The 24,068-nt window shown below is 42.3% G+C and overlaps 1 protein-coding gene across 2 annotated transcripts in view; it reads right to left on the minus strand.

Moving 5' to 3' along the window:
• Positions 1-24,068, minus strand: part of LOC115176978 (thrombospondin type-1 domain-containing protein 7A-like) — a 103,235-nt gene that overhangs the window by 25,509 nt on the left and 53,658 nt on the right. For both annotated transcript variants that reach the window (XM_029737407.1, XM_029737405.1), the window contains 7 exons: positions 23,603-23,758; positions 22,638-22,841; positions 17,276-17,470; positions 9,767-10,025; positions 5,372-5,487; positions 1,627-1,762; positions 1,274-1,377 (listed from right to left, as the gene is read on the minus strand). In XM_029737407.1, coding sequence (XP_029593267.1) covers positions 1,274-1,377; positions 1,627-1,762; positions 5,372-5,487; positions 9,767-10,025; positions 17,276-17,470; positions 22,638-22,841; positions 23,603-23,758 — 1,170 coding nt within the window. The remainder of the gene's footprint in view (positions 1-1,273; positions 1,378-1,626; positions 1,763-5,371; positions 5,488-9,766; positions 10,026-17,275; positions 17,471-22,637; positions 22,842-23,602; positions 23,759-24,068) is intronic.

The raw sequence follows: 24,068 nt of genomic DNA on the forward strand, positions 1-24,068 counted from the left end.
GGTGGTTGTCAATTGAACACAGCCTCAGGCAGACTGTTTTTTTATACGGCCAGTAACAACTTAGAAAGAAGAGTTAGGGTAAAATATAAATAACGATCAATATAGGTTCAATGTTAATATGTCAAATATGTTGAGTTTTGATTTAAAGGACATTACTGAAGATATTGCAATATGTGCTTTCATTATGCTGTAGACACTCAAGATACGATTATTTTTCTACCCCAAAATAACCTACAAGCAGAGTTCTGCCCAAACTCCCTTGGGCCTCTGTTGACTCTATACGTTTGGATTGCTGTAGCCTGTCGATGTGTGTGGGGTTGTTTGTGGTGGCATGTGTGTTGACAGTGAGTGTGACTGGCGGCCAGGAGTGTTCCAGGTCCCTCCAGGTACACAACAGTGAGACGCTGTGAGAAGCTGTGAGACGCCCCAGGGGTAAAGAGGCACTATGTCTCAGCATGTCTCAGAGAATGACAAACAGTGACCTGGATTCTTTAGAGCCCAGGGATGTTAACGTCTACTATCACAGGCTATGAGAGTCAGCCCAGCGCTACAGGAGGATTGTGGATGTCAGATCGTTTGTATGAAGAAAAGCAAATGGTAACGTGTCTCTTTCCATTTATGCATATTAGCACTTCACAAGTGGCAATATACAACATTGCCACTGATTATAATTCTCATTTGAAGCTATACGACCAATGGAATTATTCTGTGACCTGAAAAAACACATTTACACTACTTTGTTGTACAGCTCCTTTTATCTACAGTAGGTGAGCCATTCCTGAATGCAAGTAAAACATACGCTTCAAAATGCTATCATATGGTATTTGCTTACAATTGAAACATATTTACAGGTTGTAGTTAGCCAGAGGAGGAATGTAGCAGCTCTCCCAAATGGAGCTGTGATTGTAGCTGCATGAAAAGAGCCTAAGGTACCTGGTACTTAGAAACTGTCTCAAACAAACAAGGTGGATGCCTAGTCATGAAAACATTGACATCCTAAATTCACTGAGGGATAACAAACGGTGTCCTCAGTGCTGTGGGGAGTGTCAACCCCAGTTCACGTCTTCGCCAAAGGAGAGGAATTTGACAAGTGGTTTAAGAAGCACAATTTGCCTCTCCTAACCTTGCCAAATCCATCTGTTTTCTCCTGGCTGAGATTCAGAGGCCACAAAGAATGTCAATTTCATTGTGGATGTTTAAATTGGATAGAAGAGTAAGTAATAGAAGGGGATTTGTGAAAGAAAAAAGAGACGGTTAAAGGATGTCATTTCACCTCTTGTTTGAAGACCTGGTCCACATGTCTCCTGAGCCCCTGGGCTGTCCTCCCTGATGTACCATGGTACCAATTGACACCTTCTCCATTTGTGTGACTTCCACCTGCAATAGAGGAAGTATTGTGATGGGATGATTGTGATAATGATGTTGAGCGTGATGATGATCATCAAGTCAATGTCATCATAATCATTAAAATCATCATATTCAACATTAACATTATCAGCAGACAGTAGAGGTAATTAGTGTATAATAGCGATACACTTTATGAGTAAGAGTTGCTAACGATAGTAGCAATAGTATCTTCATTCATGTAATCATCTCCATGTACAGTGTCTTCAGAAAGTACTGTACCTGTAACCAGGGCAGACTTTAGGAGCCTCACAGTCCTTTTTCTCCTCCAGCACCTCAGGACAGTCTTGGCCCCCGTTGGCTGGCAGCTGGAGGATGACGCGTTTTCTCGACTGCTTCTTCTTCTGAATGTTACCAGCTGACACAGCAAACAGTACATTGAGTATTACTTGAATTATATCTTATAATTAGATTTTCAAACACCGGAAGTTTGTCACAGTACCTAAACCTGTCTGGCTCAGTGTTGGACTGTCTGTCACAGTGTGCAGCTCTCTCACTCATGGAGAGTGGAGTAGAGCTAGAGCTAGGTCACAAGGTTATGCGACCCTCTCCCTCATTGCAGCGCTAGATAGAACTTTGTGGAATAACGCAGATCTATGAGAAAGAAACTATGTTCTGTCACAGCGAACAAGCTTTATTCGGGAAGCCCATTTGATTGGGAGATATGGCATATACATTTTATGTGACACATTTGGGTTGTGGTTTCACAATTCTTACCTTTTATAAGATCTCTGCCAAGCAGGGAGGAAAAAAATCTACCCAGGACTTACTGCACATGCAACAACACATGCATAAGGGAACTCCTCATAAACACTACACTGTCACCAGCAGTTTTGTAAATACATTAGGACATCCTTTTACTATATTGTCAGAAGCATCATCCGACCTTGGTAGTAGCCTATTTCATATGCCTCTTTCAATGCATTTCTCTGGAAACCAAGCAGAAAACCTTGAAATTTGGCATTTGAGAAACATGGATGAACGTCTAATTCTGACGTGAGACCGTGAGAGCTGGTTGCTTCATGAGCTTGAGAAATGTAGCAAACTTTCCCCCACCTTTTAGATAACAAAATATCTGCCTACCATTCTGTCGTGTCAGCCATCCATCCAAATCAAATAATTCCATGTGTTCGCCTTTGTCTTTATAAACGTTCACACACTTGGCCTATTCCATGATATGGGATAATCTAAAGAACAACACAGCAGCTGTTGATTGCCAGTGATCATCCTTCATCACGTAGCCTTTGCTATATATAATCAACACACAACTTTCAAGGAGTATGGTATTTGATGCAAACACATAAGAATACTTTTCCATTTCATTAAATTACATCACATTTCTCTTGTTCGCTCAAGGAAGGTAATTTGGCCCTGGCTTGCAAACAAAATATGTAATTTCACTGTCATTACAGAACGTAGATTATTTTTGTAGATCTGCTTTATTTCACAAAGTCCTATCTAGCACTGCAGTGAGGGGGAGGGTCGCAGAACCTTGTGACCTGGCTCTAGCTCTAGCTCTACTTCACTCTCCACTCTGAAATTTGCCGCTGTTCCCCTTTAAATGATGTCGAGACATTCCATGTCAAACTGACATATTCATGGTAGAGTGGGCGAATGTTGACTGCTTTATAGTTGCAGTAAAATCAACATAGTCGTTAAGTCCAAATCTAATGATGAAGTAGCATCAACAAGATGGATGCTTTCCCCACGATCAGCAGTATTCCCAATAGACACACCCATTAAATAAATACAATTAAGAACTATAAAGTTCAGCCAGAGCTTTGACTATATAGACCAGTGGTTCTCAATCCTGGTCATTGGGACTCAAAGGGTTGCACATTTTTGTTTTTGCCCTAGCACTACACATTAAAATAATCAACTCATAATCAGGCTTTGATGATTTGAATCAGGTGTGTAGTGCAAGGACAAAAACTAAAATGTGCAACACTTTGAGTCCCAATGACCAGGATTGAGAACCACTGATCTATTGTGGTGGCTAATTTCTGCATTGCCAAATGAGGAGAGTTACAAACACACCAGTCCGAGTTAACTACATCTTTAATAAATAAGATACTTTTGCAAAAGCACTTGACCTTCAATAATGCACTCTCTCGAATGAACCAGGAAGGTCCCAACACAATGGCTACTGAGATATTTTATAGCAAATATCCACCCCCCTTTGACATGACAAACCACAGACATTTAGAAACGGTTCACAAAGAAAGACTGTTTACTTTAGAGAGGAGTATCTACAGCCAGATAGCATTCGCTATAAATTATTGTTCAGTTTGATCCCTAATGACGAGGTTCTAATCTCGTCCCTGGTACTTCATAGAACAAAAACACCACTTCATCCAATGGCATATATCAATTGTCAACTCTAGATACTCCCATCTCAAGCAAACCCCCTCTTGACCCCACTCCTGGACAAGCTCACTGAGGGGAGTGAGCCTCTAGGCCATATACTATCACAGGATAAGTGTGAGATCTAAGAGAGGACATACAATGGTCCCAGACACTGCCATCAACCTCCCCACAATAAAGAAAAGGAGGGTGTGACTTGCTCACAGACATTGTGGAGACAAGTCATTGGTTCCCCATTAATCATGCCATCCCTTCACATGGTTTAAGAATAGGTAAAGAGACATTCACATATGAAGACAATATCATTCTGTCCTCCTCTCTTGCTGATATTCTGCATAGCAACAGAGACATGTAAAAAACAAGTCTGACCTCTCCCCTCTCTGGGCCCCATGTGACTGAGCCCCAGCTAAGGGAAACGTGCAACTGAAAGACACCAGAGTCCAAAGGACACTTTCTAATGACAAGTATCTCGCATAAGCATATTATACTAATAAAACATCTTAATTATCTATGTTACCCAACTAATTCTGATTCATCCACCACACTATACTGATCTATACCACTGATCTATACCGAGATGTAAGATGTAGTTTTATGGTCCAGGACTAGCCCAGGAGTGATGAATCATTTTATATGAGTGTTTACAGGCTCTGTGTATCCCTGACCTTTAGTTTCAACCAGTGTGGGTAGGAGGCAGGTCATCTTATACAGCAAGAGAACATCAGCACTACTATCAAAATATACGACTGAGACTGTGTGTGGCGAGGGCCAAAGATTCATGCTCTCATGCCAAATAAAGAGGTCATCAAAATCTGAACGATGATGATTTCATCCCATAAATCAATGTCATGTATTCAACAATGTCCTCCAGCTGTGGCCATGGCTGTCTGACAAAGGTGACCTGGTCTGAAGGTGTTTTTATCACAGCATGAAAACAACAATAACAACAACAACATGGTGTCTTGTCACTTGTAGCCACAGGCTAGTATGTTTACTGGTTTGCACTAAATTAGGTCATCTTAGGGTCATCCTACATGTAAATCTGTCAAATGAAATATCCGTAAAGAAACGAGAGTAATACAACTTAAGGAAACTGTAATGAGTAATTTACATTGCATGCATCACCCAATTGGTGCCAGTTTCCTTATTCATCCCAGTTTTCCATTGGTTTATAATATCAATGATTTCTATGCTTCATGATAAAAGCTGACATGCATAATATTCCTCTGAGCAGTTGGATAAGCAAGTAATTCCATTTAGGAGAGCATTTTTGCTCCATAGTACTTAGCTCCCAAGAGAGTTACAATGAACAAGTACAGATGTATGATATTAATTTGAGCCAGTATGCTACAGCAGGAAAATAATCCTGCAGCAACAGGAAATGTGAATTATTATTATGTGGATTATAAATAATATGAATTTTTTGTAGGGGTTGATACATTTAAGGGAAAAAGTTGGACATTTCTAAGTGGAAATTTCAAACTATAGAAGCCTTTTTAAGACTCAAATACACTGCATAGCAGGTAAGTTGTCCTGCAACAGGGTGATCAAATTAAGATCCTACATCTGTCTTTGCACAGTAGCTTGAATTCTTCTTTCATACCTGCATCACAGGTGGGAGAGCACTGGGACCAGTCACTGAAGGGGGTGACGATGCAGTCCTTCTTACAGGGCATTCTACAGGGCCGCACTGTACCTGGACGAGGACTCTCAGGACATCTACATGATAAGCATACACACACAATATTGGTAACACATGCAAACACATAGCTGGTAACACACAGACACAAGCTTCTCACTTTGGCTGCAGGAATTCAAATGACTCATCGGATTGGCCAAGAGCCACGGAGCTATCGAGGAACAATGATAGATTTTTGGCTTAGAAGATACTCCTCTCAGAAATTACTGTAACCTGCTTGGCTTTGTACTATGTCGTTTTTGTACGTAAACCCACTTGGCTTTTACCGAGAGAAATCCAGTGTTTTCTGAAGCACAAACTAGGACAACAAGAAGCAACTGTCTGATAAGAAGTCCTATGTCTTATGTCCATGTCAATCCATGGTACCACTGACAGATAAGAAAAGAGGGGGCCTCCCGAGTGGTGCAGTGGTCTAAGGCACTGCATCGCAGTGCTAGCTGTGCCACTAGAGATCCTGGTTTGAGTCCAGGCTCTGTTGCAGTCGGCCGTGACCGGGAGACCCATGGGGCGGTGCACAATTGGCCCAGCATCGTCCAGGTTAGGGAAGGGTTTGCCTGGCATGGATGTTCTTGTCCCATCGCGCTCTAGCAACTCCTGTGGCAGGCCGAGCGCAATGCACGCTGACACGGTCACCAGGTGTACGGTGTTTCCTCTGACACATTTGTGCAGCTGGCTTCCTGGTTAAGCGGGTGTTGTGTTAAGAAGCAGTGCGGCTTGGCTGGGTTGTGTTTCGAAGGACGCATGGCTCTCGACCTTCGCCTCTCCCGAGTCTGTACAGGAGTTGCAGCGATGAGACAAGACTGTAACTACCAATTGGATACCACGAAATTGGCGAGAAAAAGGGGTTAAAGTAAAAAAGGAAAGAGATCTGATGTCTTATGTAGGGCAATTTAAACATGACCTACAGTATACGGCTTTAGCAGCTCAGCAGTGCCTTTGTTAATATTCATTCCTCTTAAATGGAGATTCCTCCAGGCTAGATTCAGTTCACTATAGATAAGACCCTCCATGGGAATCCTTCCCGTTTTAAATTGATTCTATTACTGGATGATAATCCGTTAGATCGCTGGGATTGTGGTTGGAGTCGGTCTTCATATTTAACGGACAAAGGGTTATATGTAATCTTCAGCCTGTAGTTATAAGTACCTCTGATCCCCAGTGAAAGGCCACTGGATGAAGATAAACGGGGGAAAATTGTCCGTCTAAAAGACATCAAGTCATCAGATTTTTCGGAAAATGGGCTTTTTAAGTGATGTTGCGGCTCTATTTCCTCATCCTATTGCTGAGATAGCATAGATAGCCTAGCTAGCGCTGATCATTTGGCTCAGGTTTACACACTGGGAGCAGGAGCACTGTCTTCTTCTGGGGTTGCTCCACTCGTTAGCACTGTGTCGTCAGGGGAGAAATAGGGTGCCTCACACGCACAATGTAAAATGCAGCAGGCAGCTATGTAAAGAGAGGAGAGATTTACGTTTAATACCAATAGAGAGAGATAAATCCCTCTTTAGTGAGACAAATCCTCTGGCATGTCCGTACACTGTTTCTACACTCCAAAGCAGTGCTGAGGGATGGAGAACAGAGAGCTGCTGATGATGATAAATATGGGTCAGGCTTGGATCAAATCAATTTCTTATTCCCTCTTTAGGTTTAAAGAGTTTACACGGATTAACTGCATCAACAACAGGTGCAAAGGTAATGGGAACCTGTTTAAGGACAAGCTACTTCAAAAGAGTTCAAAAGAGAAGCCTACAGGTACCTATCTTCTAGGCAAAACATTAAAAGATGAGACATAACAACATGATCCAGACTGAGCTTTTGAGCTGAGCATTTAACTACCTCACTACACCTCCCAGAACTAATGCTGAATGCCCTCTAGCAGACAGAAACATCCCTACTGTTCCCTTTGAGTTTTAATGACGTTCCAGACAAAACACAGTCAAATATGAGACACAACAACAGGACACAGATTGAGTTGTTGACCCGAGTACTTAACTACCTCACATAACTAATGCTGAAACTAACGCTGAAGCTAATGCTGAAACTAATGCTGAAACTAATGCAGAAACTAATGCAGAAACTAATGCCGAAACTAATGCTCCAGCAGACAGAAACATTTCTACTGTTCCTTTTTACTTTAATTGTATTTTAGGCCAAGTGTAATGATAGGTACTACGCGAATTTTGCATGATGAAAATGACATTCTCTTTAAAAAAAACAGGCCACGTTCATTGTCAGAACACAATACTGACGCCTTCAGAAAACTCAGTCTTCGCGGCTATTGAAGTATGTAGACTTTTCGACTGGTCATTAGATTATCCAATTACAGCATCCTCTGGTTTTGGCTGACTTGTTTTCCCTGCTACTGTTATCATATCTTAATGATCTTTAAACGTAATGATTTGTAGTGAGGCAAGAAACACAACATTTACTCTGAGTCTGTCCCACAGCACATCATTAAGAAGAGTCTGCTAGGGTAATGTTTTTGTTCTGCTATTTTCTATTACCGCTTCAATAATCTGTTCGGCAAGAGATTCTTCAAAATGAGCGTACTGTGTGGTTGAACAGAGAGCGAGGAAACATTGCAACCCACGTCGTTTTAAGAGATCACAAAAGCACACAAAGCCTGGCGCAAAACGATAAGCACTAATTAAAAGCAATATTTAAAAGTACAACAGCAAATAAAACATCATTTGTTTAATATTCGGCAGGAAAAACAGCTCCGGCTTAGCGTACGTTTCTTTGGCCACTGCCTCGACAGCTTTCAACCATCTGTCATCCACAGTGACTGAACACAGATGTCATTAGGACATATCCACGGGATTGACTATGACTGTCAAACACTATCACAATTATTCATCCCAAATCCTTTTTCCGACTGTCCAAGTAAGCATCAGTGCGATTATACAAACACATCGGACGTCAATCCCCATGCAAATTGTCACAATCAATAAGCCAAGATCCCCCTGCAGTACTCTGTATATAGACTGATAGAAGCGTATGCCTGAGGGAGTGACATATTTGTCTCTGAGAGACTCCCTTCTCTATTGGGCTTTGACAGTGTGTGTGGTGACACTGTGTGAGGTTCACTGCCTCGGGGTGTGTGAAGACAGCTCTGCGCCCTCTGTGAGTGAGCTGGGGCACATCTGCATACACACCAGCGAGGCAGGCGTGTGTATGTTTGCTCTGCCAGGTTCCTGGGGGAGGGCTAATCAAACCTACCTGCCAAGTAGGATGGTGGGAAATATCAACTAGAGACCATGTCAAGTCACAATGAAGCGCACTGAGTGCAGGCAGGGTGAAACCACCTCTACACTGAAGCTAGATAGCTACTGGGCTTAGTGGTTTCGTTTGGAGATGAATCCACACCATCTCTCCAAGGAATGGAAAAGATTGGCGCCAGTTGGACATGGACTCACCCTGACATTAGACCACTTTTGAAGTCTTACAATGACTGACAAATATTGATTTTAGAATGAACTATCCCTTCACAACGAAGGACTTATAGACAAAGCACTGAGAGAAAGCACTTTTGGAGCTTTGCCAGCTTCAGCGGTCTTAACCTAATCCGCCATGACAGGGGAAAGCCTCTTTAAGAGCAACAGTGGCTTGAAAGAATGCAAACATGCAGGAAAGTTATTTCATAACAAAGGCAAAATACAGTGGCCTTAAAAGGATATGGACTCTATAGCAAAGCCTATGATGGCCCAGCACCTTGGACAGATACCACTGGGAGGTTTTATCCTGCCAAGTGAAAATTACTTCAGGACCTTGGATAGCAACAAGATCCGTAAACTGTAGACTCAAGGTTAAGATTTCTGGATCTTACATACAGCAGGTTAATTAGTTAAATGAACATAAAATCCCAACTAGATAAGCCTAGCAAAGCAAATCAGCACCCATGCAAGAGCACAACTTTAGGCTAACTGTAAAGTAAACTTATTGATGCATTTTGAGGCTGCAGTGTATCTTCTGCATTGCAAACCATAGACATCCTGCAGCTCTCATCTTGTGGTGATTTAATTGCCTTAAAGTATCAAAGCCACTTAATTACTGTCATTATCATCAGTGGGAAATTACACAGGCCTAAATGAACAGGGTTAATTAGCCTGTTTGGGACGGCATATATATTTATTTATCTGGGTTTGCCTGTGGAGTAGAGATAGGGCTTGAAAGCTACTCTTCGTACTGTATGACTGCTTGTCATACCTTCCTAAATAACTTTCTAACTCTCTCTCTCTCTCTCACACAGACAACACAAACTCACGCATGCATACACACCTAGGGCCTAAATATTCTTACTTCTTGGGCGGCACCTGTCCCACGTTGACCCGGACACAGATGACCTTGCGTGTCTGCATGCCCTGGGAGCATGGGCCCTGCCCGTTGGTCTTTGGGCCAGCAGCAGACCTGGGGCCAGTGGTGGTGTTGAGGGCTGAGGCTGAGGGGTCTTCAGTACAGGGGCCCCAGGGGCCAGTCTGCCAGTGATACACTGTACATGCATGCTCGTTGCAGTTACGCACCTCCTGCAGAGAACTGCTGTTGGGGCACATGCCACCACCTAGGAACACTCACGCACACATGCACACGCACAAACAAACGCACGCACACAGAAAGGGAGAGCTGATGAGTTACTTTATAGAGGTTCGGAATCGTGCACAATAACAGTGCAACGTATGATAAGCAATAAGTTCAAATTCTCTACCACACCACACACATATACAGGGTAGTCCCAATGTCATCAGTCAGGGAGGCTCTGGCTTATACATGAAGCCCTTAAATAATGACAGACTCTGTCATAACAAAGTCTGAAAGATTCAGCCAATTATTGATAGTGGCAGTCCATGATTGTGTTGAAAGACCTCCCCCGGTGATTGACAATGCATTTTAATCCTCCAGCCCACTTTGAGGCTCAGACGATTCATCTCCTCCTACTGCTAGTTGCAAGTCTGATTACCAACCCACTTCTTCACCTCTGTTGGATTTACAACATCCAACACATCCAACATCACTCTGTCCCTTCCTCACCTCTCTCGCTCTGTCTCTCTCTCGCTCTCTCTCACGCTCTCCCTCTCTCTCTTCTGTCTGTCGGTCTCTCTCTCTGTATCTCTCTGTCTCTCTCATCTCTGCTCAGTGGAGGCAGGTGGGTCGATAGAGTGAGATTCAGAGCCCTTAGTGCTTCAGAGTAATTGCAGACACTTACAGGTTTGGGCAGTGATGAAGGGGCATTGTGGGACTAAGTCCTCCACACCTGCAACATTCTGAGATGAAAGCCAACCTGTTCCATAATGAGCAGCAGTGGTGTTGTTCACAGGCCGGTCAATGTGGAATGCCAACTCAGACAAATCTAAACCTGATGGCAAATGAACAGACCTCCCCCTCCTTCCTTTCTGCTGACTGCTACCTGCTTACATCGCTGACTAATCATGTCGGTTTGCTGGTTCTTCCAATAGCGTAAACTAACCAGACAAATAAGCCACAGATGGTGCACAGACTGACCTAGAAAAGTGGTTTGGGTTGGGCAGAGGAAAAGTCTATGTTGACTCTACAGGGAGTTGTAGTGGATGATTTATGAATGGTGAAGCAACATCAGTCCAGTCTTAATGTGACAAATATAATTGCTTTAACGCTACTCAAAGGATGCAGCTCATGGAATATGGGTTCATTCATGTTTGCGGTATGAATTTCATCACTTTTCTGACTTATTCACGAAATGTACTCGGAAAGACATCCATAATGTATTGGGTGTCTACGCTAGCGCGGTTACATTTAGTATGCGGCTTATGACACTGGAGCTCGGGATCACCTAACAGACGGCACACTTGACTGCTAAAATATCTATATTTTGGGAGGTATTCTTCAAACAGGAAAAGGTAAAAAAAAATATTGAAGTAGCATACATGATGATGCGAAGACTTTCCACATTGGTGGGGAAGAACACCAATCAGAAAAACTTTAAAAGGCCAATATGTAGTTTCTGTATCCATTTTTGGACTTATAAATGAATGATATGTACCGACTAGAAGAATATAGCTTAAAAAATGCCTAATAAACTAAAAAAGTTGATCCTCTACAGGATCGGTGGGTCCCCCGCGGGACGGATGAGCTAACGTAGGCTATTGTTATTAGCATGAGGTTGTAAGTAACAAGAACATTTCCCAGGACATATCTGATATTGGCAGAAAGCTTAAATTCTTGTTAATCTAACTGTCCAATTTACAGTAGCTATTACAGTGAAAGAATACCATGCTATTGTTTGAGGAGAGTGCACAGTTATGAACTTGAACAGCACAGACTAGAATATGTTCCGGAATTCTTCCAATGGCATTGAGGAATATATCACCTCAGTCATCGGCTTCATCAATAAGTGCATCGATAACGTCAACCCCACAGTGACTGTACGTACATATCCCAACCAGAAACCATGGATTACAGGCAACATCCGCATCAAGCTAAAGGCTAGAGCTGACGCTTTCAAGGAGCGGGAGACTATTCCGGATGCTTATAAGAAATCCCGCTATGCTCTCAGACGAACCATCAAAAAAGCAAAGCAATACAGGATTAAGATTGAATCCTACTACACCAGCTCTGAGGCTTGACGGATGTGGCAGGGCTTGAAAACTATTACGGACTACAAAGGGAAACCCAGACGCGAGCTGCCCAGTGACGCAAGCCTACCAGATGAGCTAAATGCCTTTTATGCTCCCTTCGAGGCAAGCAACACTGAAGCATGCACGAGAGCACCAGCTGTTCTAGATGACTGTGTGATAACGCTCTCGGTAGCCGATGTGAACAAAACCTTTAAACAGGTCAACTTTCACAAAGCCGCTGGGCCAGACGGATTACCAGGACGTGTACTCAAAGCATGCATGGTCTTCACTGTCTTTTTCAACCTCTCCCTGACCGAGTCTGTAATACCTACATGTTTCAAGCAGACCACCATAGTCCCTGTGCCCAAGGATGCGAAGGTAACCTGCTTAAATTATTACCGCCCCGTGAAAGGCTGGTCATGGCTCACATCAACAGCATCCTCCCGGACACCCTAGACCCACTCCAATTCGCATATCGCCCCAACAGATCCACAGGTGACGCAATCTCAATCACACTCCACACTGCCCTTTCTCACCTGCAAAAAAGGAACACCTATGTGAGAATGCTGTTCATTGACTACAGCTCAGCGTTCAACACCATAGTGCCCATGAAGCTCATCATTAAGCTAAGGACTCTGAGACTAAACACCTCCCTCTGCAACTGGATCCTGGACTTCTGACGGGCCACCCCAGGTGGTAAGAGTAGGCAACCTTCAGGGGTGTGTACTTAGTCCCCTCCTTTATTCCCTGTTCACCCACGACTGAGTGGCCAAACACGACTCCAACGCCATCGTTTAGTTTGCTGACGACACAGCAGTGGTAGGCCTGATCATCACCAACGATGAGACGGCCTATAGGGAGGAGGTCAGAGAACTGGTAGTGTGGTGCCAGGACAACAACCTTTCCCTCAATGTGCGCAAGATAAAGGAACTGATCGTGGACTACAGGAAAAGACGGGCCGAACAGGCCCCCATTAACATCGACGGGGCTGTAGTGGAGTGCGTTGAGAGTTTCAAGTTCCTTGGTGTCCACATCACCAACGAACTATCATGGTCCAAACACACCAAGACAGTTGTGAAGAGGGCATGACAAAACCTTTTCCCCTTCAGGAGATTGAAAAGATTTGGCATGGGTCCCCAGATCCTCAAAAGGTTCTACAGCTGCACCATCGAGAGCATCCTGACCAGTTGCATCACGGCCTGGTATGGCAACTGCTCGGCATCTGACCATACGGTGCTACAGAGGGTAGTGCGAATGGCCCAGTACATCACTGGAGCCAAGCTTCCTGCCATCCAGGACCTATATAATAGGTGGTGTCAGAGGAAAGCCCATAAAATTGTCAGAGACTCCAGTCACCCAAGTTATAGACTGTTTTCTCTGCTACCGCAATGCAAGCGGTACCGGAGCACCAAGTCTAGGACCAAAAGGCTCCTGAACAGCTTCTACCCCCAATCCATAAGACTGCTGAACAATTCATAAAATAGTCAACGGACAATTTACATTGACCCCCCCCCCCCCACCCCCTCCCTTTTGTACACTGCTGCTACTCGCTGTTTGTTTGTTACCTAAGCATAGTATAATAAGCATAATAAGTTATTCTTATTGTGTTACTTTTTATTTTAGTCTACTTGGTAAATATTTTCTTCTTCTTGAACTGCACTGTTGGTTAAGAGCCTTAGGGCTAGGGGGCAGTGTTCGGAAGTTCGGATAAATGACGCGCCCAAAGTAAACTGCCTGTTACTCAGGCCCAGAAGCTACGATATGCATATCATTGGTAGCATTAGATAGAAAACACTCTGAAGTTTCTAAAACTGTTAAAATAATGTCTGTGAGTATAACATAACTGATATTGTAGGCAATAACCCGAGGAAAATCCATCCAGCTTCCACTAGATGTCAACAGTCTTTAGAAAGGGTTTCAGGCTTGTTTTTTGAAAAATGAGCTACAATTTGTAGTTTTTCAAGGTGGCTCTCTGTAGAACTGTAGTCGCACTTCGTTATTTATCTCCAGTATTGAACACACTATTCTATGTCTTAAATTTGATCATTTTTTTACATATTAGGGTACCTGAAGATTGATTAGAAATGTTTTTTGACTTGTTTGGACAAGGTTTATTGGTAACTTCTGGGATTCCTTTGTATGCATGTTGAACTAGTGGAACGGGTGGATTACTGAATCAAACGTGCCAACTAAACTGACTTTTTTTGTGTAGCTGGGACGCTTGGGATTGCAAGCAGAGGAAGATCTTCAAAGGTAAGTGATTTATTTTATCGCTATTTCTGACTTTTGTGACGCCTCTGCTGGTTTGGAAAATGTTTTTAATGCTTTTGTGTGAGGGGCGCTGTCCTCAGATAATTGCATGGTATGCTTTCGCTGTAAAGCCTTTTTGAAATCTGACAAAGCGGCTGGATTAACAAGAAGTTAAGCTTTTAAATTATGTAGGACACTTGTATGTTTGTGAATGTTTATTATTAGGATTTTTTCATTTGAATTTGGGGCGCTCCAGCTTCACCGGATGTTGTCGATTTTGATCCCAGTAACGGGATCCGTACGCTAAGAGGTTTTAAGGGCTTGTAAGTAAGCACTTCAAATCAAATTTATTTATATAGCCCTTATTACATCAGCTGATATATCAAAGTGCTGTACAGAAACCCAGCCTAAAACCCCAAACAGCAAGCAATGCAGGTGTAGAAGCACGGTGGCTAGGAAAAACTCCCTAGAAAGGCCAAAACCTAGGAAGAAACCTAGAGAGGGACCAGGCTATGAGGGGTGGCCAGTCCTCTTCTGGCTGTGCCGGGTGGAGATTATAACAGAACATGGCCAAGATGTTCAAATGTTTATAAATGACCAGCATGGTCAAATAATAGTAATCACATTTTTCACGGTAAAGTCTACACTTGTTGTATTCGGCGCATGTGACAAATAAAGTTTGATTTATTAATAAACCAATTAGGCACATTTGGGCAGTCTTGATACAAAATGTTGAACAGAAATGCAATGGTTCATTGGATCAGTCTAACACTTTGCACATACACTGCTGTTAACTAGTGGACTAAATCTAAATTGTGCATGGGCTGGAATAATATATTATGGCCTTTCTCTTGCATTTCAAAGATGATAGTACAATTTTTTTTTAAACACGTTTTTTTCTTTGTATTATCTTTTACCAGATGTAATGTGTTATATTATCCTACATTAATTTCAAATTTCCACAAACTTCAAAGTATTTCCTTTCAAATGAACATTTTTAAAAAGGAGCAAGTCCTTAAGAGTTTTAACTGTTGTACCCCATCAGAAGCTAAAATATAAGCTTGTTTAACTCTGTTTGTAAACAAAGTAAATGTAAACAAACACTGTACAGCCTCAAAACAGGTTTAAAACCATACTTTTGATATAATGGATAATCAATCCTTGCATCCATATCTCTGTCTATACATTTTAGAGTGGTTACATTTCTCCAGCCCCATCCCTCAGCATTTTACTGAAACAGTGACGGGGAGTACACTTTTCTTTTTATTGTTTCAACAATGATTTGCCCCTTTAAATCATCTACCCAACACTCTACACTAACAATATCTACTACTCATCACCTACTACTGCTACTAGTACTACTATTACTGCTACTACTACTACTACTACTGCTACTACTGCTACTACTACTAGTACTATTACTATTTTTAAAGATAAAAATAGAATGTACCAAAAAGCTTTGGAAACTTTGGCACCCTTGAAAGACCTTTGGAAAACATTGATATAGAATGTTAAAATTCTCACATCAAGATATGAGAATGTGTAAATACATTTGAAGAATGAGTTATACTTACTTACTGTACAACAACAAAACCAAAAGCAACTACTTCTTTCACTACATCTATTGCTACTAGGATTTTAAATCAAACCTATGGTGCCCAAAGGTTGTCGAGGTATAACTACAGTAAAGTCTGTAAACATTGACAGAAATCCAATTATTTTGTCATTTGTCAACATATCGCTAAGGTTAAATGTAGCTAACAGCTCATTTCAATCACAAGTGTTACCCTCCATCACTGTGATCCATGCCACTACCATTGCAGTTACTGTGGGGAGGTAAACAACATGCAGATCAACTTTTAGCCAAATGTTTCAATGAAAACAAAAACATCATAGTGACAGACAGAGGTACAGACAGACAGACAGACAAACAAGACAGTAACAGACAAAGGGACAGACAGTAACAGACAGTGTGATACAGTGACAGTGACAGTGACAGTGACAGACAGACAGACAGACAGACAGACAGACAGACAGACAGACAGACAGACAGACAGACAGACAGACAGACAGACAGACAGACAGACAGACAGACAGACAGACAGACAGACAGACAGACAGACAGACAGACAGACAGACAGACAGACAGACATTAACAAACAGTAACCGACAGAGGGACAGACAGTAACAAACAGTTACATACAGTAACAGAATGAGGGACAGACAGACAGGCAGTAACAGACAATAACATACAGAGGGACAGTAAAAGACAGGCAGTAACATTCAGTAACAGACAGAGGGACAGTAAAAGACAGTAGCAGACAGTAAGATACAGTAACAGACAGAGGGACAGTAAAAGACAGTAGCAGACAGTAACAGACAGAGGGACAGTAAAAGACAGTAGCAGACAGTAACAGACAGAGGGACAAACAGACAGGCAGTAACAGACAGTAACATACAGAGGGACAGTAAAAGACAGTAGCAGACAGTAACAGACAGAGGGACAGTAAAAGACAGTAGCAGACAGTAACAGACAGAGGGACAGTACAAGACAGTAGCAGACAGTAACATTCAGTAACAGACAGAGGGACAGACAGACAGGCAGTAACAGACAGTAACAGACAGAGGGACAGTAAAAGACAGTAGCAGACAGTAACAGACAGAGGGACAGTAAAAGACAGTAGCAGACAGTAACATTCAGTAACAGACAGAGGGACAGTAAAAGACAGTAGCAGACAGTAACAGACAGAGGGACAGTACAAGACAGTAGCAGACAGTAACATTCAGTAACAGACAGAGGGACAGACAGACAGGCAGTAACAGACAGTAACATACAGAGGGACAGTAAAAGACAGTAGCAGACAGTAACAGACAGAGGGACAGTAAAAGACAGTAGCAGACAGTACAGTAGATATACAATACAGACCGTACAGAATGGCACACCATCTACAGTATATAGTCTCATAGTCACCTTCGCCAGCGTTGTAGGCCAGTACGGAGCGGGTCCTCAGCTGCTTGCCCTCGATGGTTTTGCTGGAACAGGTTTGGGAGCAGGAGGACCAGGAGGTCCAGTCGCTGAGGACACAGTCCTTAGGGCAAGGCACATCACAGGCGATGGGCTCAGGAGCAGGGGCTCCCCCACACAGCTCCTTGTCCACCATGTCGCCTGGGTGGCACAATAGAAACACAATAATTTATCAAACTGTTTTTCAATACAGAAACAAATCTCAAACATAAACAGAATCTGTAATTGTACTACACTTTATATAACTTAGCAGACTCTTATCCAGAGCAATTTACAGGAGCGATTAGGGTTAAGTGCCTTGCTCAAGGCACATCGGCAGATTTTTTCGCCTGGTCGGCTCGGGATTCAAACCACAAGGTTATCTGTCACCCTCCATTATAATGTCAACAACATGATAAACCACACTACAATTTTCTGGTCCATTGTTGGGGTTGTTTATATGTTGTTTCCTTAGTGTCATTGAATGCGAATCAATTTCAACCCATACAATTCATTAACACAGACATTCAACTTGATCTGTTGTCTTCCTTCTGACATCACAGCTGGATCAAATGTTTGGTAACTGTTTAATAACATGCTGGGTTAAGGTTACCGAGGATAATCTTTACAATATATTAATAATGACGTCGCTATTCTCAACGCAACTCGATCTGAATACTGAATTAGCTTTGGACATAGTAAGTACAAACTCACACAGGACTTACATTTGTTTCACTTACATATTTATGATTCATGACCACTTAAGTGGGTTATACTATTAAGCCACATATTTTGTATGTGCTTTTAACAGGTTAACATTTTACTGTAGTGGGCTAAATCAGGGTCACACAAACAAATCTACTTTGAAACAAAAGTATATTCCTCACACACATGGTTATGATCTTACAGCCACCTGTACCATGTCAGATACAGAGTTGAAATGTATAACATTTTGAGTTCGCATCCCAATATTACACTTCATTGTCACAGTATCCAACGAAGGTGGCGCCCCTCCTCGGTCGGGCGGCGCTCGGCGGTCGTCGTCGCCGGCCTATTAGCTGCCACCGATCTATGTTTCTGTGTCTTTTGGTTTTGTCTGTCTATCCTGCACCTGTTTCGTGTCTGTCATTAGTGGGGGGTTATTTAGTGTGTATTTTCAGTTTGGGTTCTCGTGCGGGATTGTTTATTGTCCACTCAGGACAGTTGTGTGTGGCCTGTTTCGCTGGCCTGTGTAAGCTTTATTGCCGGGCTGCGCCCCGTGCGCTTTATCCCTCGTGTTTATTTTGGGAATGTGTTTTCCCTGGCGGACTTTATTGAGCGCCCTGTGCCTTTCGGCTATTGTGTTTTTTCCCGTTGCATTAAAACACTGTTGCTCCGGCCCTCTGTCTCCTGCGCCTGATTCCGCATCTCCACTGGTCCTACAATTCCATGACATTCATATACATCACAGAAGACTGAAATATACAAAACCGTTTGACATAGAAACACCGGATTTTCTGTTGTTTATTAATGAATGAAAAATATTAGGAAAGGGTTTCCATGTCGCAATGAACTGAATTCAAGACATTTCAAAAACCAAAACGAGCAACACAACGGCTCTGCAGAGTAAATATGGATCTTCCGACGGTTGGATTTTGCAATTTCAGGCTGAGGATGAGTTGAGCTTCAAACCCTCCGATCGGTCCGCCTTTACATTAAGATGTCACTTTGAGGAGCGTTCAGTGAACCAATCGTGACTGAACCGAGACAGTGTGGAAATGCGAAGTGACAGGGAAACTCAGTGGCTCTCACGGTGGCAAAAACATGAATGGACAGAACACCTTTTATTAGAAAAACTCCAGGCTTAGTGAACTGAGAAAAACGGTTTCCTTTAAATGAGTCAGAACAGTGAATATTAGTATATATCAGAAACGCTCAGTATCGACAGTGGAGTTTCAATGACATTTGTATAGACTTTTGTCTGCGGTGTGGCAGTTTCATAAAATTCAGCCTCAGTACGGCAGACAGACCCAAAGTCTCTCTGGCTAAAGTAGCACAAAAACAAAACACAACAAACATCAGTGGAGATATAGGGAATCAGTCAACGCCAGTCAAGATAGGTAGAAAAACACAAAGAGGTTGTACCTCTCACAGAGCTACTAGGAAGACATCACCTGACCTGGCAATAACCCTGAATTCCACTAGTGGATGTACATGTACAGTATGTGTCCTGTATGAGGTGAGATGACAATGTAACATAGGATGTTTCAGTTTTTCCCGAATTTGGAGGATGATAAGAGGTCATTGTCAAAGGACTATCGCAAGCGTATGATTTGGACTCAATCCATTACAGTGCCTGTATCTTTCTCTGTGTATCTCTTTGATATCTCTCTATATCGCTTTCATAACGCTCAAACTAGGAATGGCGACTATACCTGGGATTGATAACATAGCATCTTTGTCAATTACACACACATTCTGAAACCTGCTGAAAAACCCAGACAGCATCTCTCTGCACCGACTACCAATCTCTTCAGTCAAACATTCTTCAGTAATAAAGTGGAGCAGTAAAACCACGAAGCTGCAAAGTTAAGGGAGTCCCCGAGACGCAGGGCCAGAGAGAATTGATTTGATTTAGTGTGAGCAGGGTTTAATTGCTCTGGCTAAGAGTGAAAAGGGGGGAGGGCTTGGGAAGTCGTTCCCAGCTCTTCACTCACTTACAGTATAGCCATATGTTAGAGGGGTGGTAGAGAGGTCACCTTGAGCAACATATGATTTTTTATCCAGAGGGTGAGACCCTGATTTAAGGCATCAGCATGCTTCAGTTCAGCTGGTGCCTAATTGAACTCGGTTAGCCAAACTAAATGAGTGTGCTCGCATACTCCCTTAAAAGACCTTCGCTTGAAAAACAAGAAAAAGTGTCAATAGTACTGTTTGTCCATTTTGAGATGCCGTAGCCAGTATACATTTCCTCAAAATAATCAGAATTAATCTAAGATAACTGTCATTTATTTTGACGTTTTGCCAAGGAGCTCTTAGCCGCTCAATTTTACATCTAACTAAGATGTTTGGTGCAGTATTTCTCAATCAAAAAATGTGCTTGAAAATTAGTTGCCTTTATTGAAGACTCTCTTCTGTTGACCAATCACCGACGAAGGGGGCATAGACTTCGGCTCCGAACTTGCCTCTATAAGAAATTGTATGTGCCCGAACAGCCGAAAAAACCCTCACCGAAGTCCAAAATAAACAGAAATGTCATAAAATGTCGTCATAATTTCCGGTGCATTTGGAAAGTATTCAGACCCCTTGACTTTTTCCACATTTTGTTACGTTACAGCCTTTTTCTAAAATGTATTCAATTTTTTTTTTCACTCATCAATCTACACACAATAACCCGTAATGACAAAGCAAAAACAGGTTTTTAGAATTTTTTGCAAAAGTACATTAAAAAAATTATCTAAATATGACATTTACATAAGTAGTTACTTTTTGAAGCACCTTTGGCAGCGATTACAGGCTCGAGTCTTCTTGGGTATGACGCTACAAGCTTGGCACACCTGTATTTGGGGAGTTTCTCCCATTCTTCTCTGCAGATCTCAAGCTCTGTCCGGTTGGATGGGGAGCATTGCTGCACAACTATTTTCAGGTCTATCCAGATATGTTAGATCGGGTTCAATTCTGGGCTCTGGCTGGGCCACTCAAGGACATTCAGAGACTTGTCCCGAAGCCACTCCTGCATTGTCTTGGCTGTGTGCTTAGGGTCGTTGTCCTGTTGGAAGGTGAACCGTTGCCCCAGTCTGAGGTCCTGAGCGCTCTGGAGCAGGTTTTCATCAAGGTTCTATCTCTTCCTTGCTCCGTTGATCTTTCCCTCGATTCTGACTAGTCTCCCAGTCACTGCCACTGAAAAACATCCACACAGCATGATAATTCCACCACCATGCTTCCGTGCCAGGTTTCTTCCAGACATGGCATTCAGACCAAAGAGATGAATCTTGGTTTCATCATGCAGAGAATCTTGTTTCTCATGGTCTGCGTGTCTTTAGGAGCCTTTTGGCAAACTCCAAGTGGGATGTCATGTGCCTTTTACTGAGGAGTAGCTTCCATTTGGCCACGTTACCATAAAGGCCTGATTGGTGGGGTGCTGCAGAGATGGTTGTCCTTCTGGAAGGTTCTCCCATCTCTACAGAGGAACTCTAGAGCTCTGTCAGAACGACCATCGGGTTCTTGGTCACCTCCCTCACAAAGACCTTTCTCCCCCGATTGCTCAGTTTGACCAGGCGGCCAGCTCTAGGAAGAGTCTTGGTGGTTCCAAACTTCTTCCATTTAAGAATGATGGAGGACACTGTGTTCTTGGGGACTTTCAATGCTGCAGACATTTTTTGGTACCCTTCCCCAGATCCAGATCTGTGCTGCGACAAAATCCTGTCTTGGATCTCTATGGACAATTCCTTCCACCTCGGCATGGTTTTTGCTCTGACATGCACTGTCAACTGTGGGACCCTATAAAGACAGGTGTGTGCCTTTCCAAATCATGTCCAATCAACTGAATTTTCCACAGGTGGACTCCAATCAACTTGTAGAAACATCTCAAGGTTAGTCAATGGAAACAGGATGCAATTGAGTTCGAATTCGAGTCTCATAGCAAAGGGTCTGAATAGTTATGTAAATAAGGTATTTCTGTTGTTTATTTTTAAGAAATTTGCAAACTTCGCTTTGTCATTATGGGGTATTGTTGTAGATTGATGAGGACACATTTTTATTTGATCAATTTGAGAATAAGGTTGTAACGTAACAAAATGTGGAAAAAGTCAAGGGGTCTGAATACTTTACGAACGCACTGTATGCACAAACTTTTCCGAACTGTTTCGGCTGGGAAGCGTGCGAATACCTTTACTCATCACAGATGTAAATAGGTCATCTGGAAGTGGTGGGCTACTCTTGGGGGGATCAGGGAGCTGAGCTAATAATGTGGTGGATTCTGAGCATAATAGTAAGTCAGAATACTATAGTACAGTTTTATTGTACTATGCTAGATTAGCAGGCATAACTGGTTGAAATAACGTCTTAATGACAACATTTCAACCATTTTCTGGTTGTAACGACGTAATGTCAGTCAGTTTGCCTGTTGGCTGTGTTATACATGAATTAGTCAAGCAAACGTCCACTGAAAATAAAGAACTCTATAATGTGCATTAACCGAATCAATAAACCTATAGACTGCAATCACAGAGCTTTATCTACAATCACACAGCAACGATTATGGAGACTAAGTTTAACGGAATTAACGAAGGAAAAATCCAATTGAAATAATCTTTAGCTGATAATTAGTTATCACCATGATTTTCCTCACCGGTGCTGTTGACACACTGGACCTGAGGTATCTGTGTCCCGGAGCCACACGGCAGCTCCCCGTCGGGGATACACTCATCCAGTCTGACCAGGCGCCAGACCCAGCAGCTGGGTTCGTCACATGGGACAGCCTCCACCAGGTGAGGGCAGTTCCCTGGTCCACCAGTTGGCTCATTGCTGATCTCCCGTTTCCTCAGTTTAAAACCTGCCGAAGGGAAAAAGACACATAATTCCATTTAATATGAAAATGTATAATGAAAAATACATAAAACCATATGGAAAAAATATATAAAAACTCTGAAAAAATGCATAATATGCCTAATTGTCCTCCTTTGGAATTCGAAATTGAATAATAGGATATGCTACAATGATAAGATTGGGATTAGTGTACAAGTGCAAGCAAATAATTGCCTAGTTAATTGTTGGCACTTTAACACATACTGTGATCAAATTGACCATAAATTGATACAAACGAGAGGATTTCATTGTGAAGAGCCAGCGTGTAATTATCATGTGGGTGTTGAACCACCCACAGATGTTAGATATATATATAATATATATATATAATATAATACATTTATGCCAGAATATGTTTTTTTAAGAGGACTTTACGATGGCTACAATAACACCGACTACTATATATTCACTGATAATTACTGTATAACCTTCTGAAACAGTGCCATGTTTATAAATGGTTTATAGGTGTTCAGTAGATGTTCAATAACTGTCAACAGCATTTCAACTTACTATCCACTAAGCCTAACCCTAGCCCTAACCTTAACCATTATCCCAACCCTAAACTTATCTCTTACGTAACCTTTATTCTAAACCTAACCCTAACCCTAACCTTAGCAAGCATTTGATTGTTTGTTGATAGTGTGACCATCTGTAGATCATCTACATGGGACTATCCAAATAAAGTGTGATCGACATACAGTAGTCCCACTCAAACCCTTATCCACACACCTTTCTTCCCTTCTTGGACATCACAGTTCTCATAGGTGCAGGGTCCCCAGGCCCCCCATGGGGACACTTCACACTCGATGGGACAGGGGATGTGACACAGCTGGGACGTGTTGGGCATGGGACCCCCACACAGCTTGCTGTCCACAGGACGGGATGCTAGGGACATGGAAATAAGGGACAGGCATACAAATATACTTACAGTATAGTCAGAAATATACTGATATATTCAGAAATATATATACATTCCCTTATGTATTTATTTTGACAGTAAAGCTAAAACATTACATTTTACATTTCATTAAAATGATCAAATGTTTCATGAGGAGACAGAACAGAGTGTTACCTTTAATTGAATTGTATTTCATACATTTCTGTTTAGAAATTAAAGCACTTGCTGTATGTAGTCCCCCCATTTGGGGGGGGGGAGGGGGGGGGGGGTGATATTTATGCCTCTAACTTTCTCAAT

The sequence above is a fragment of the Salmo trutta genome, chromosome 37 (assembly GCF_901001165.1).
Source record: "Salmo trutta chromosome 37, fSalTru1.1, whole genome shotgun sequence".
In the NCBI taxonomy this organism is placed as follows: domain Eukaryota; kingdom Metazoa; phylum Chordata; class Actinopteri; order Salmoniformes; family Salmonidae; genus Salmo; species Salmo trutta.